This window comes from Barbus barbus, assembly GCF_936440315.1.
Source record: "Barbus barbus genome assembly, chromosome: 45".
In the NCBI taxonomy this organism is placed as follows: domain Eukaryota; kingdom Metazoa; phylum Chordata; class Actinopteri; order Cypriniformes; family Cyprinidae; genus Barbus; species Barbus barbus.
The window spans coordinates 987,892-1,001,835 of NC_136723.1; the positions used below are offsets into that span (position 1 = coordinate 987,892).

Sequence of the window (13,944 nt, forward strand, 5' to 3'; positions counted from 1 at the left end):
TTCTTATTTAACTTTTTATTCATCAAAGAATCCTGAAAAACTGGTTTCCAACATTGTTAATAAATCAGCATTGCATAAAATGTATTTTAAAGTATATTCAAATTTTGTTTGACTTATTGCAAAAATGTAAAATAGTAATGTATCCAAACTTTTTACCTATAATTTTTTTTTTTCCATATTTGAGCCCCTGCCCTGAGGAACTCTCTGCACGTCCCTGTTCAGGTGCCACAGAACACGCGCTATTTTACGGATTAAAAATAAAAGAGTAATAAAATATAAGGTAAGGTAGTAAATAAGTGTAGAATAGCACTGTTTGTTTGCTTATGTGCATCAATCCGAGTGTAAACAGTGAGAGATGTTGAGGCAGGTGAAAAGCGTTTGGATAATGGTGAATATTGACCTATCGTGTGTCCTGTTGCCGAGCCCCGCCTTGATGTAATGATTGACAGCTCGGGGGCGTGCTCGGCTCGGAATGCATTTTCAAATCCACAATGACTTAAACTATATTCATCGCAGGGTATTTCATGAAAATGCAATGTCATATGTGTAAGTGTCAATGCATTTAAGAAAAATAAAAGACATTTAAACCACCATTTTGCTACCCCTTATGCTGCACTTTTGGCTCAGAATGCTTTTGAAACTCTCACTGCATTTTGCAACAATTATCTCGCGGTCTCACGATGAAAATGCAATCTCAAGTGTCCTACCCCTAAGTCTAAATGCATTTAGGAAAAACAGCATTTAAATGATCATTTTGATACAGTTTTTGCTTGGACATGTTAAACATATCTAATCAATTTGGGTAAGACATTTTCATTTTCATTTTGCAACTTATAAAGCTTTAAAATATGATTTTAATTTGCGTATTAAAACTAATGTAGAAAATGGCCAATTTAAATTATATAATTTAATTTTCATTTTGCACTAAATGTTGCACACATATGAATGGGAAAATGTAAATTCAATTACAGAAATACATTGCCATTTTACATATTACATTTCAAATTGAATTTAGCTGCACATATGCTTCCATACAGACTGGAGCGTGTGCTTGAAAGGACCAGCTCTGCTTTCATACTCACTCTGTTCACAGTGGCGTCCCATGAAGCCGGTGCGGCAGGTGCACTGACCGGAGATGTGATCGCAGTCTGCGCCGTTCTCACACTGACACGCCTGAACGCAGTCCTTACCGTAGAAGCCCAGCGGACAGCCTGCAGGACACAGCAGCACCGTGGGGTCAGTGGTGAGCGCACAGGCTAGAGGTCAGAGGTCATGAGTGGTACTCACGCTGTGTGCAGTACAGCCCCGTCCAGCCGGCCGTACACTTGCACTCGCCGTCATACGCGCTGCAGAACGCCCCGTTGTGACAGTTACAGGTGTGGATGCAGTTGGGACCCCACTGACCCGGGGGACACGCTACAGGGGAACACACATACACGTCACATTTGATTAAAAATGATGGAAGAACAGCAATAGTGTTAAAAAGTACTTTACATTTAAAATAACTATTTTCAGCATCAGACTTCAGTGTCACATGACCCTTCAGATATCATTCTAATATGCTGATTTGCTGCTCAAGAAACATTAAAAAGTTTTTAAACTGATACTTTAATAGTTTTGTGAAAACTGCTCTACCATTCAGAACTGAAGGGTTAGATTTAATATTTAACCCATTTAATCCCAAATTTGTCTCAGACGTGAAAATATCAAATGATGTGTCGTTAGTAACACCTTGAAATAATCAACGACTATTTTTAAAAATATTTTATGGAAAAGTTTGTGTTTTATGTTTGGTCACAATTGTGACCGGTGGGATAATGTGTATACTGAAATTAAATGATTTCTGCAGTCATCAAAATTCTTATATATCTTATTCCACTTATTACCCATTGTAAACTGTTTCATTACATTCTATAGTTACTATTATACATAAAAAAAACGTATATGACACTGAATAGGTATACTAAGATAAAAAACACAAAAATAGTTATTATACCACATCACTATTGTTGCCATCAACATGTTTACTCATTCTATGTCCACACTCAGCAAGTGAATAATTCACACTCAACTAACTGAATAATTGTGATTTCATATATTAATACGAGACACCTTAAAGATAATGTGTACCAAAAATCTTTGTCAAGTCTTTATGTTAACATACATACTTCACTAGCCTTTAGTTTTGGAGCTTTGATGCAGCCATCATCATCTTATGATGCAATGTCATGTGACAATTTGCACTACCACATGACACTGCACATATTTAACAGACCTTTTATTTTTCCATATTTGCTAAAACACCAGTCAGTAATATTTTTAGAGCTTTATAAATGAAAACCTTCTTTATGGTCACTATTGTCACTGGTGGGATTAAATACTTTTATTTACACAAGGACGCATTCAATTAATCAAAAGTTACAATAAAGACAGTTATAAATAGATTTATATTATACATTTATTTATAATGTAACAAAATATTTCCATTTCAAATTTATGGTGTTTATTGAACTTTCTATTCATCGAAGAATCTTGGAAAAAAATTTTATCATGGTTTCCGCAAAAACAGTTTTACTGCATTTTTCACTAAATAAATGCAGCCTGAGCAGAAGTAACTTCTTTCAAAAACATTTAAAAACATCATAATTGTTGCAAACGTTTGACAGGTAGTGTGTATAAAACATCAGCAGATCATGTGTGTTTCGTTATTGTTTCTCTTTATGATCAGCAGGGGGCGCTACAGACCACAGACACTCGCTGAGGTCAAAGCACAAAGAGGGGATGATTAAACCAAAGTCATGGGTAAAAACAAACTCTGTTCCTAATGCAGGGATTAAAGTGAAAAAAATTCTTCTGACTGAAATTTTTTTTCAGGCTAAGTCATATTCCTTTAACCAACACTTTATTTAAATAGTCGAGACCAATAGCGTGGAAGATGTTTTAACTTCATGCAAATGTCAACCTTACCATGAAAAAATTAAGTTTTTACCAAAAGAACAAAACACTGTTTAAGTTGTGTGTTTAGGTCTGTATTTTACTGCATTAACGTGCTTTAATAGAAATTTGAAGGAAATCGCTATGTGTATCCACCACATATGAGGGGTGGACCTATAGGCCTAGTAAAAATACATTTTCATTCGACTGTATTTCATATTTTGAAATGAGATATCGAAGACTGCCCATTTTTAAATTTATGTCAGCAGTAAGTATTTTGTAGAAAGATGGAGGCCTGTCTGAAAAGTAAATACACTCACTTTGTCTAAACAGCAATGTTTTTTGGATTTATAAGGGCTAGATTTATGACGTCAGGACGCTTCAGCGCTGTGTCACGTCCGTAACGTTTTAAAGATTAGGTTTATTTCATATAGTAATTATTAATGCAATTAACTCTTATCAAACATAATAATGCGTTACGGACGTGACCGTTACGGACGCTTCATATTAAATCAGATGCATACTGGCATGCATTTTACCGTTGCTCATGACTGAAAGCCTGTGCATGGCTACACTGTTGTGATCTGTTTCAGGCTTTTCATATCATAACTTTTTAGAAATTAATTCATTGTAATATTTCAGAAATTGCATATTTCACGAGAACATCGCAGAGATTTTCCTGAAAATGAATCAACTTAATAATAATAAAAAGAGAAAACTTAAAATTGGGGCTCCTCACATACATGAGAAATATATCTCAGGGCTCTACACTTACTTTTCTTTTTAGGAGTGCTTGTGCTAATTTAAAATATTTAAGAGCATGGTCAAAAATTTAGCAGCAGCTTCAAATCAATAATCAAAAATTCTGATCAAAAATGAATCTTCCCATTACGAGGTGATATTTGACTCCTTAAAGTGATTTACAGGGAATTTAGTTTTTACCTTTGTAATGGCATTTTTCTAACTTTATTAAAAGTATGTCATCTTTTATGCCAAATTCTAAAAAATATATTTATAAGCTTTTATCGTTTCTAATTAAAACAACAGAATAAAGGCAAGTAGAATAAGATGCCAATCAAATGAAATCAGTATTTAAGAAATAAATGTGTACTACAGAGGTGGCACGAAGAACACAAGTGGCTTGTAGGTGTATTTTCAGATGTTTAATGAGGCTTAGAGGTTGCATAAGTGCAATTAAATTCATAAATTCATGTTGAGGTTAATGTTTAAAATATACAATTTTGAATGAAGAAATATTAAATGATTTAAATAATAGAAAAGATACTTTAAAAATTAAACTAAAACTGCGGGTAGGTGGCAGTATGTCACTGATTTTATCACTGAATCATTCATTTAATTGATTCGTTCGAACGCTGATTCATTCAGGAAGGAAGTACATGACTGTCTTTATGAATGGGTAATTGAATCAGTGACTTACTAGATTAATTTAAAAACGCAGCACATTCATAAACGAAACACCGCTGTGTTTGAATGGAGATGCGCTGCGGCTTGGCTCAGACTTTGTTTGAAACTATTTTTGTTGATGAAATGGAGCAAAATAAGGCAATAGTGTTGTAGTCAGACAATATAAGTCATTTAATATTAACGTCTTGTTTAATGAACTGTTGTATTAAATCAATATCACATTTGAAAATTATCATTAAAAGCTGTCCCTCATCTTAGTTCATCGCGATCTCACAAAACTCCATTATAATCACCGAAGCTCCTGACACTGCACAAGGTATCTCTTATTTACACTGTCTACACTTTTTTTGTTATAATGAGAGGATGCGTCTGATACATTACTCAACGCTGCAAAAACACGTTGAAAGTAGGCCTACGTTAGAAACCTTCAAAGCTCCCTCAGCACAAACACAAATATCCTGATCGGGTCAGTTGCACTGGTGCAATATGTTTCATAGTCGCACGCAGTAGTTTTCAGACGCAAATGTGACTGAAATGGTCGCACTGTAGAGCCCTGTATCTAAGTAAAGTCTACTTTTAAACGAACCATTTCAAAATGAAACCAAATACTCTCTGATTAGGCTATGTAATCTGTGAATGCATTTCTCTGCAAAGGAACGTCCAGTGGAGATTTCCTGAATTTCATCTTTGCAGCCGACAAGGACTCAAACATATTAAATAATTAAAATGTCTCATTTTTTTCAGAATCATTAGGCTATCGCCTGTGCTTTGTGGCAAACTTTATGCGTGTGCTTGAACACAAAAACGAAAATTAAAATAAAATTGATATTTTATGCTTTGTGAATGACCAACCCTTCTCCATTCGGCAGATATTGTTGCTTGGTTTGTGCATTGTAAATCTATTGTAGTCTACGGATGCTTCATAGCATACCGGCGCGCATGTTTACCTCGTTGCTGATGACTAATAAAGCTATACTGCTGTTTCAGGCTTACCGTATAACATTTTAGAAAGAAATCCATTTTAATAACATTTTAGAGATCGCATTCTCTGCGAGAACTTCGCGAAGATAGCCTAAGCATTTGCATATAAATATGCACAGGCGGACTGTATAGCCGATGACAAATCGCCAAAACTATTTTTTTTTTTAAATATCATATAGGCCAAATTTTCATTGTCAATATTATCTTATTTAAACATTTTATGTGTTTCAAATAACACTTGTTTGCTATCTGCGCTGCATTCATGCGCAAGATTGTGTGTGTTCGGCGGTTAGGCCTATATCTTTTTTTATTATTATTTATTTTATTTTATTGTCTAAATATTTTTTTTTTCATTACATATCTTGTTTGGTTCAATTTCATATCATTGCATATTAAATTAATTCACTTTATGCAGATGCAAAACGTGAATCTGCAGTTTTATTCGCAGTCTATTTCATAAATATTTGTACAGCAGGCGGGCCTATTATATGTTCAGCATATTTTAATTAACCTGTATTTTATCTTCTATTTTAAAGTCATTAAAACATTTTTTTTTTCAGCGGCATCCTTTTAATCTTGATCAACAACTGATCAACGAATTGGAGCTGCGTTGGTCTGTTAGATCATTTTAAAATGTCAAATAGCCTTCTATTTGCAGGTTAGAACTGCATCTGTCTCAGATGTAGATTGGTGAAGATTTATTTTAATGTGATTCCAAACTCTAGCTTTAACCTATATAAATGTGCTACATTTTTGGCCCATATTTAAGTGTTTGTGCGGAATATCAATGAGCATGCATGACAGGGAGGCAGGCGCCCGTGCAATCACTTGCACTTTTTCCTGATAATGAAACAAATTAAAATCAGCTCGAAACTGATTTTATTTATGTAAATTCATAATGACAAAAAAAAAAAAAAAAAAACGTGATTTTGTAAAATAATGAAAACAAACAGGATATGCTTTTTGCCGTCTGTCACTGAACTGGAGCGCGTCTCAAAAAATAATACAAAACTCTCTCACATAGGCTACAAGAGAAACAGCTATAACTTGAAATGTATACTGTTAAATGAATCAATTAAAAACTAAATGAAATACTCCCTGATTATATAATCTGTATGAAGGATACATTTCTCTCTAAAGCACGTCCAGTAGGCTACTGTGGAGACGAACACTGTGAATTTCATCTTGCAGCCGACAAGAAAACATTAGTTTATTGATAAATAATTTAAATGTCTCATTTTTCTATACATTAATAATCATTAATTTAATCTACTTTTGCTTGTGGAAAACTGTACGCGTGTGCTTGAGCGGAATAGCCTATGGATTATAGGTCTATTGACTTAATATAAATGTGTGATTAGTTAAATAATGATTTAAACGAACGACTAGAAAAATCCTTAGTGGGGGGCAGCCCTACTAAACACCCTCTAGAAGTGTCCGTTAAAGTATTTAAAGCATTTTATACGCGTTTAGTCGGAAATAAATTAATTCCATAAATTAAGTCCGTAATGGAGAGATGTCACGTCCGTAACATTAATTTTTCCTCTGACACGCAAAAACGAAAACTTAAACAAAATTGCTATTTTAGGTTTTATAAATGGCCAACCCTTCTCCATTCTGCAGATATTGTTGCTTCTGGTTTGTGTATTGTAATTCACAGAAAGTCTAAAATATGTTGTCTCCCAGAAACTCGTCTTTTTTTGTCACGTCCGTAACACATGTATTTCCCTCATTTAAAATATAAAACAGGTTTATAGACTGATACTTTTCTGATATCTGGACTAAATTTTAAGGGGTTTAGAAAAATATAAAGAGATGGTTCAATATATTGGTAAAGAATACAATTTATGAGAATTTATATTTCAGGTTTTGACTGCGAATGTCACGTCCATAACGCTGGAATTGCTCAGTTCTACCTCAGCTGTAGCCTGACATGCAAAAAATAAACACATTAGAATAACGTTTAAAATGGATTGAACACACGGAGCACTTTTTTCCATGAGCGGGAAAAGAAAACCCGGAGTGGATCCAGAGCGGAGTGATTGCAGAACGCTTCGAGAGGAACATGCTTTCACTCCACTCCAGGCTTTGATCACATCCCCCTCAGCAGGCTGAATACACCTCATCTTTCCTTAATTTAAGACCTATTCAAACTGAAATTAAGACATTTATTACACTATTTGAGAAATGTAAGCCTATTTACGGCCTTAAAATTGTGAAAAGTGAATTTAAGACATTAAGGACAGGGGGAACCCTGCAATTGACGGAAATCCGTCATAGACTCGTTGCAATTAACGGAAATCCGTCGTAGCGACGGAGAACTTTAATCCCTGCTAATGCTCCTGAGTGATAAAGGTTCACTGAGCATCGTGTTTATATGGACCATCCACTTACAGGAGAAGAGCTACTTCAGCTGAGCCAATTAAAGGAACTGCATGGCATTGCTCTGTGCAGATGTGAAAAGTAACATTTTCTGTCATTTACAACAACCCAGCAGTCACATGCTATATGTTATTCAGGAGGATAACACGCCACTACTTTTTTACTAAAATAATCTCAAACAATGTATTTGATAAGTGCTACGTCATTAGACACATCAGTAAACATCTGTAATGGTCAAACTACAAAATCATATCACATCATTAGACAATGCTGGAGACCCAACAGCTGCTATAAATGACAGATTGTGAGGATTTCCAGTCAGGATTTAGACCATATCATAGTACTGAGACTGCTCTCATTAGAGTTACAAACGACCTGCTTTTATCATCTGATCGTGGTTGTATCTCTCTATTAGTGTTACTGGATCTTAGCGCCGCGTTTGACACTATCGACCACAACATTCTTTTAAATAGACTAGAAAATTATGTTGGCATTAGAGGAAGTGCACTGGCATGGTTCAAATCGTACTTATCTGACTGCCATCAGTTTGTGGCAGTAAATAAAGAGGTATCATATCGATCACAAGTGCATTATGGAGTACCTCAAGGCTCAGTACTTGGCCCCTTACTTTTCACGCTTTACATGTTACACTTGGGAGATATCATCAGGAAACACGGTGTTAGCTTTCACTGTTATGCTGATGATACCCAGCTCTATACGGGTGGTGATGGCGCAGTGGATAAGACACATGCCTTTGGTGTGAGAGACCCGGGTTCGAATCCACTGTGAGACACCAATGTGTCCCTGAGCAAGACACTTAACCCCTAGTTGCTCCAGAGGCGTGCGACCTCTGACATATATAGCAGTTGTAAGTCGCTTTGGATAAAAGCGTCAGCTAAATGAATAAATGTAAATGTCTATATTTCTTTGCGACCCGATGAAACATACCAATTTGAGAAACTGAATGCGTAGATGATATAAAAAACTGGATGACTAGTACTTTAACTGAAAAATTGACTTTGTTATTGTCCTCTTTTTCGAGCTGCTCAACAGCAGAATTGAACTTTGTTTGCATTACTGACACACTATTTTCCTGTTTAACACTGTAAAGCTGTATTGTACAAATGTATTGTATAAAGTGCTGTATAAGTTTTACACAGCAGTGAGTAGTGAACAAATGCACACACACACACACGCACACACACCCAGAGCAGTGGGCAGCCAGTGCTGCGGCGCCCGGGGAGCAGTTGGGGGTTCGGTGTCTTGCTCAAGGGCACCTCAGTCGTGGTATTGAGGGTGGAGAGAGCGCTGGACATTCACTCCCCCCACCTACAATCCCTGCCGGCCGGGGACTCGAACCCGCAACCTTTCGATTACGAGTCCAATTCTCTAACCATTAGGCCACAACTTCCCCTTGAAGGTGACTTCATCAAGTTGTTTGAAGAGGAAAAAAGCTGTGAAAAGATCTGAGGACATGTCATACATCAGACTGCCCTACTAAACCCTCCTGACCCAGAGATTCAAGCCTGACAGCTGCAGAACTGTGTGTGATATGAGAGAAAGTGCATAGGTAACCACAATATCTTCAGACACAAAGAGAAAGGCCAACATTAAGGCTGACGATACATGGGGCAACTTTTTAAGCAATTTTGCTGGGTAACATTTTTTGAGCAATGTTGCTTGGGCACTTTCCCACTGAGTATGGGTAACAAATGATCCTATCTGGATCATTTAGATTGGTTGTGGGCCCCGTGTCCCACCTATTCGCCCGTTGACGGCAATATTGCCCAAAAAGTTGCCCCGTGTATCATCAGCCTAAGTCACCCGATGATCAGAAACCTACAGAAATAGTTTTGTTGTCTGAAGAGATGAGCTGAAGTTGAGGCGTTGGGGTGGAAACAAAATGCTGTCAATCAACCAGCTGAGCGCTAAAACACAACAGCATCACTGTTCTGAGCGGCCATATGTCTCACTTAGGACGAAGAGGATTAAGTAAGTAAGTAATCACTGTTCTGAACCCCGAAGAACCTCATTTATGATTTTTTATAAGATTCACCCAAAACAAAGCAAACCACTATATAGGAGTGATTCTGTATTTTACAATGAGCCTGACATGAATCGGTGTGTAAGCTAGAATCTGACAGAGAAAGAGCTTTAATGTATTTAGTGTGATTGCACAGAATACTGACGCTGTGAGCAGTCGCTGCCGATCCAGCCGGGGTAACACTGACACGAGCCGTCGATGGGGTGACACGTGCCGTTATTAGTGCAGGTGCAGCTCCATGCGCAGTTCTTACCGAACCTGCCACTGGGACACACTGTAGACAGACAGACAGACAGACCTCAACACCACCGTCCACTGACACAACCACAGCACAGATACTGGACAATGGAAATGGAAAACATTACAGAAAGAACTGAAAGAATAAATGGCATGGAGAAGACACACTCCCCATGTAAGCCAGACTATCTGACAGCTGTACTGTAGAAGTGAGTGAGAGCGGCGTGTCTTGCCTTCGTTGCAGAGCGCCCCTTTGAACCCGGGCAGACAGTCACACTGGCCGGTCACGTGGTGACAGGGGCCATTGCTGTGGACGCAGTGCGGACAGGCCTGGCTACAGCGGTGGCCAAAGAAACCCGGAGAACAGACTGGGAGCACGTGGGGAAAACATGAGGAGAACAGAGTGGATGAGCAAACAGACACGGCACAGTGCGATGGGACAGACAGGCATGCGGTGTGTTTGAGCACTCACTGCGCTGGCAGGTGGTTCCTCTGAATCCAGGCGCACACTCGCACGCACCCTCGTCCGGCGAACACGACGCTCCGTTCTTACAGTTACAGGACAGAGAGCAGTTGGGCCCCCAGCGGCCCTCAGCACACACACTGTCACAGTGAATACCTGTGAGAAACACACACACACACACACACACACACACACACAAACACAACATCACTTTACACTCTACGCTGCTTCACAAAACTTCACGGTAACACAACATAAAGCCTTTATATATTATGCATTATTTATGCCTTTTTTAAATGCATTTAAGATCTCTTGAATAACTACAACCACAGTTATAATACATTATGGTGATTATCTATTCAATGTTACACCTTTAGAAAGTATAATGCATTAAAACACAACAAACCATCAGATATTATAATGCATTTCCAATTAGTTATGAAAAGATATAATGCACATTATGAATACTTTTATAATGCATTAAACAAAAAGGCTTTAACTGTTACCAACTTCATTGTGTTTTTGTATTCAGAACTATTATAAGTTCATGAGTTCACCTGCCCGTCTATTGTTGATAAATGATAGTTAGGGAATTGGTGTGCTGACCCGAGCGAACCACCAGATTGCGAGAGTGAGTAGTATGAGGTAGCTTGTAATGAGATGAGATGGGATGGTGGAGTGATGATGGAAAGCCATCGCTGGTGCAGCTCAGTGACTCGTGATGATGACTTACAGTTTAGCGATTCCTTTTATAGCTCTGAATCAACTGATTCATAAAATGATTTGCTGTTTTGAAGCGCTGAAAACTGCACCAGCTGCACCGTCTCAAAGCACATAAGTATTGAAATTCATTAACTTATTTAAATATGGACCTACATTATAAAACTGACCTGAGATCAGTTAAAATCCACTAAACACTCATTCATGGGATCACCAGATTAACGCCATCGAACGACTAGCACACTGCATTTTAAAATGTTTTGACGCAACAATTTTGCCTCATTTGTGAAAATCACATACATGCATACAATCTCTGCACCACTGATTCAAACAAAAGATTCACAAATATTACAAAGCTTTATGTAGCAATGTTTCAAAAAGGCCCATCACTACTGATTCGGACTAAATAATTAGGCTTCTCCTGAACCTATGTTTTGAACTTCATTTCATATGCTAATGGCGTGCGCACACACATACTGGCTCAGTGAATGAACAATTAAAGCCAATCAGAAGTCCATGCTGCTGTAAAGCGCTTGATCACCGGAAGTGGCAGAAGACGTAAGCGCAGCGCGTGCTTATAATAAGCAGAACGATATTGCGTGTTGGTGTGCTAATATAGTTATTGTTATGGTTATCATTGTTGGTGTGAACTGGTCATAACCCAGTGACCGTCAGGACAAATGATTACACACGAGTCTGGAGCTCAGTCCGAGCGCTGAAGTGGCTCTGTGCTGCCAGAACACAGACAAAAGCTCTTTGAGAGCGAGTGTGTGTTGCTAGGAGCTGGAGATCATTCTAGTGCAGCGGCCCTGAGGAAACGCCGCCGAGGGCATCAGTATGCTGCTGGAGTCCAGAACAAACCCCAGGAATGTGTGGGAGAGAACACAACACGCTGACGGGATCCTGAAGTAGTATTACTCACCCTCAAGTTGCTCCCAAGCCGTATGAGTTTAGAAGAATGTTGGTCACCAAACTATTGCTGGTCCGCATTGACTTTCAAAGCATGGAAAAAAATGACTCTGGAAGTCAATGGGGACCAGCAATAGTTTGGTTACCAGCGTTCTTCTAAATATCTTCTTTTGTAAGAAACCTACAGGTTTGGATCAACTTGAGGAAGAGTAGATGATTCATTTTCAACGGTAGCTTTAGCAGGATATTGCTGTTAATCATATCATTAAATAAAATAAATATAAACATTTTTTAAATGGTCATTAAAGCTGTTATTACACACCCCGCGATCTTACGCAGGACAAGCGGTTTTGGGTGAATGGGGTGGATGGACAGCAAGGCTGTAACCACATACATATTTAGGATTCAGAGTTTATGAACAACCACCGAAAAGCCCACTAATCTGAAAACTGAGAGCTCCCAGCGAGGCTTTGGCTGATACAGCGGTGGGAAACAGCTTCTGAGAAGTGTGAGGCTCAGCTCTTTACCTGTCCATCCGGTCAGACAGCGGCAGTGTCCGGTCGAGGGGTGGCAGCCGTCTGCATGACTGCAGTCACAGCGCTCGCGACAGTCCAGCCCATACGTCCCGTCCTGCATCAACCCACAACAGCACACTTCACTCAACACTGGCTTTCCTCAGTCAGTGAACACAATATCAGAACACACTTGAGATCTCTGGCATGGAGAGCTAAAGATTATGATTACAGGTTATTGTTGTGATGCCATGTGAGTCAACGTCAAAAATATGGAAAATAATTATTATGTCAACATTAGAATATTGTGAAAAAGTTCTCATTTTTTGTAACTTATTTCAAAAAGTGAAACTTTCATATATTCTAGATTCATTACGTGTAAACATTTTAAAAGTTTTTTTTGTTTGTTTTAATTTTGATGATTAGAGCTTACAGCTAATGAAAGTCAAAAATCCAGTATCTCAAAATATTAGAATATTTACATTTGAGTTTCATTAAATGACTATCAATACAGTATAAATTGTATCTCTTATTCTTTGAAACCACAATAATGGAGAAGATGATCCAGGGTAACAAGACTGATCCAGAAGACGAACATTGACGTCCTCCACAAAGAGGGTAAGTCACAGAGGGTCATTACTGAAAGCTGTGGCTGTTTACAGAGTGCTGTATCAAAGCATATTAAATGCAAAGTTGACTGGAAGGAAGAATTTGGGTAGGAAAAGGTGCACAAGCAACAGGGATGACCGCAAGCTTGAGAATACTGTCAAGCAAAGCTGATTCAAACACTTGGGAGAGCTTCAGAAGGAGTGGACTGAAGCTGGAGTCAGTGCATCAAGAGTCACCACGCTTAGACGTCTTCAGGGAAAGGGCAACCAAGCCACTTCTGAACCAGAGACAACATCAGAAGCGTCTTACCTGGGCTGTGGAGAAGAAGAACTGGACTGTTGCTCAGTGCTCCAAAGTCCTCTTTTCAGATGAAAGTAAATGTTGCATTTCATTTGGAAATCAAGGTCCCAGAGTCTGGAGGAAGAGTGGAGAGGCACAGAACACAAGCTGCTTGAAGTCCAGTGTGAAGTTTCTGAAGTCAGAGATGATTTGGGGTGCTGTGACGTCTGCTGGTGTCGGTCCATTGTGTTTTATCAAGTCCAAAGTCAATGCAGCCGTCTACCTGGAGATTTTAGAGCACTTCATGCTTCCATCTGCTGACAAGCTTTATGGAGATGCTGATTTCCTTTCCCAGCAGGACTTTAGCACTTGTCCACAGAGCCAAAAACACTTCCAAGTGGTTTGCTGACCATGATATTACTGTGCTTGATTGGCTTTTTTTTGATTGA

At 38.5% G+C, this 13,944-nt stretch overlaps 1 protein-coding gene across 1 annotated transcript in view; it reads right to left on the minus strand.

The window, feature by feature from the left end:
• LOC306864402 (multiple epidermal growth factor-like domains protein 10) overlaps positions 1–13,944 on the minus strand; it is a gene marked incomplete at both ends in the record, with an annotated part of 75,602 nt that overhangs the window by 14,018 nt on the left and 47,640 nt on the right. The window contains 6 exons of the mRNA XM_079408412.1: positions 1,083–1,211; positions 1,288–1,416; positions 9,912–10,040; positions 10,237–10,371; positions 10,476–10,622; positions 12,623–12,725. Coding sequence (XP_079264538.1) covers positions 1,083–1,211; positions 1,288–1,416; positions 9,912–10,040; positions 10,237–10,371; positions 10,476–10,622; positions 12,623–12,725 — 772 coding nt within the window. The remainder of the gene's footprint in view (positions 1–1,082; positions 1,212–1,287; positions 1,417–9,911; positions 10,041–10,236; positions 10,372–10,475; positions 10,623–12,622; positions 12,726–13,944) is intronic.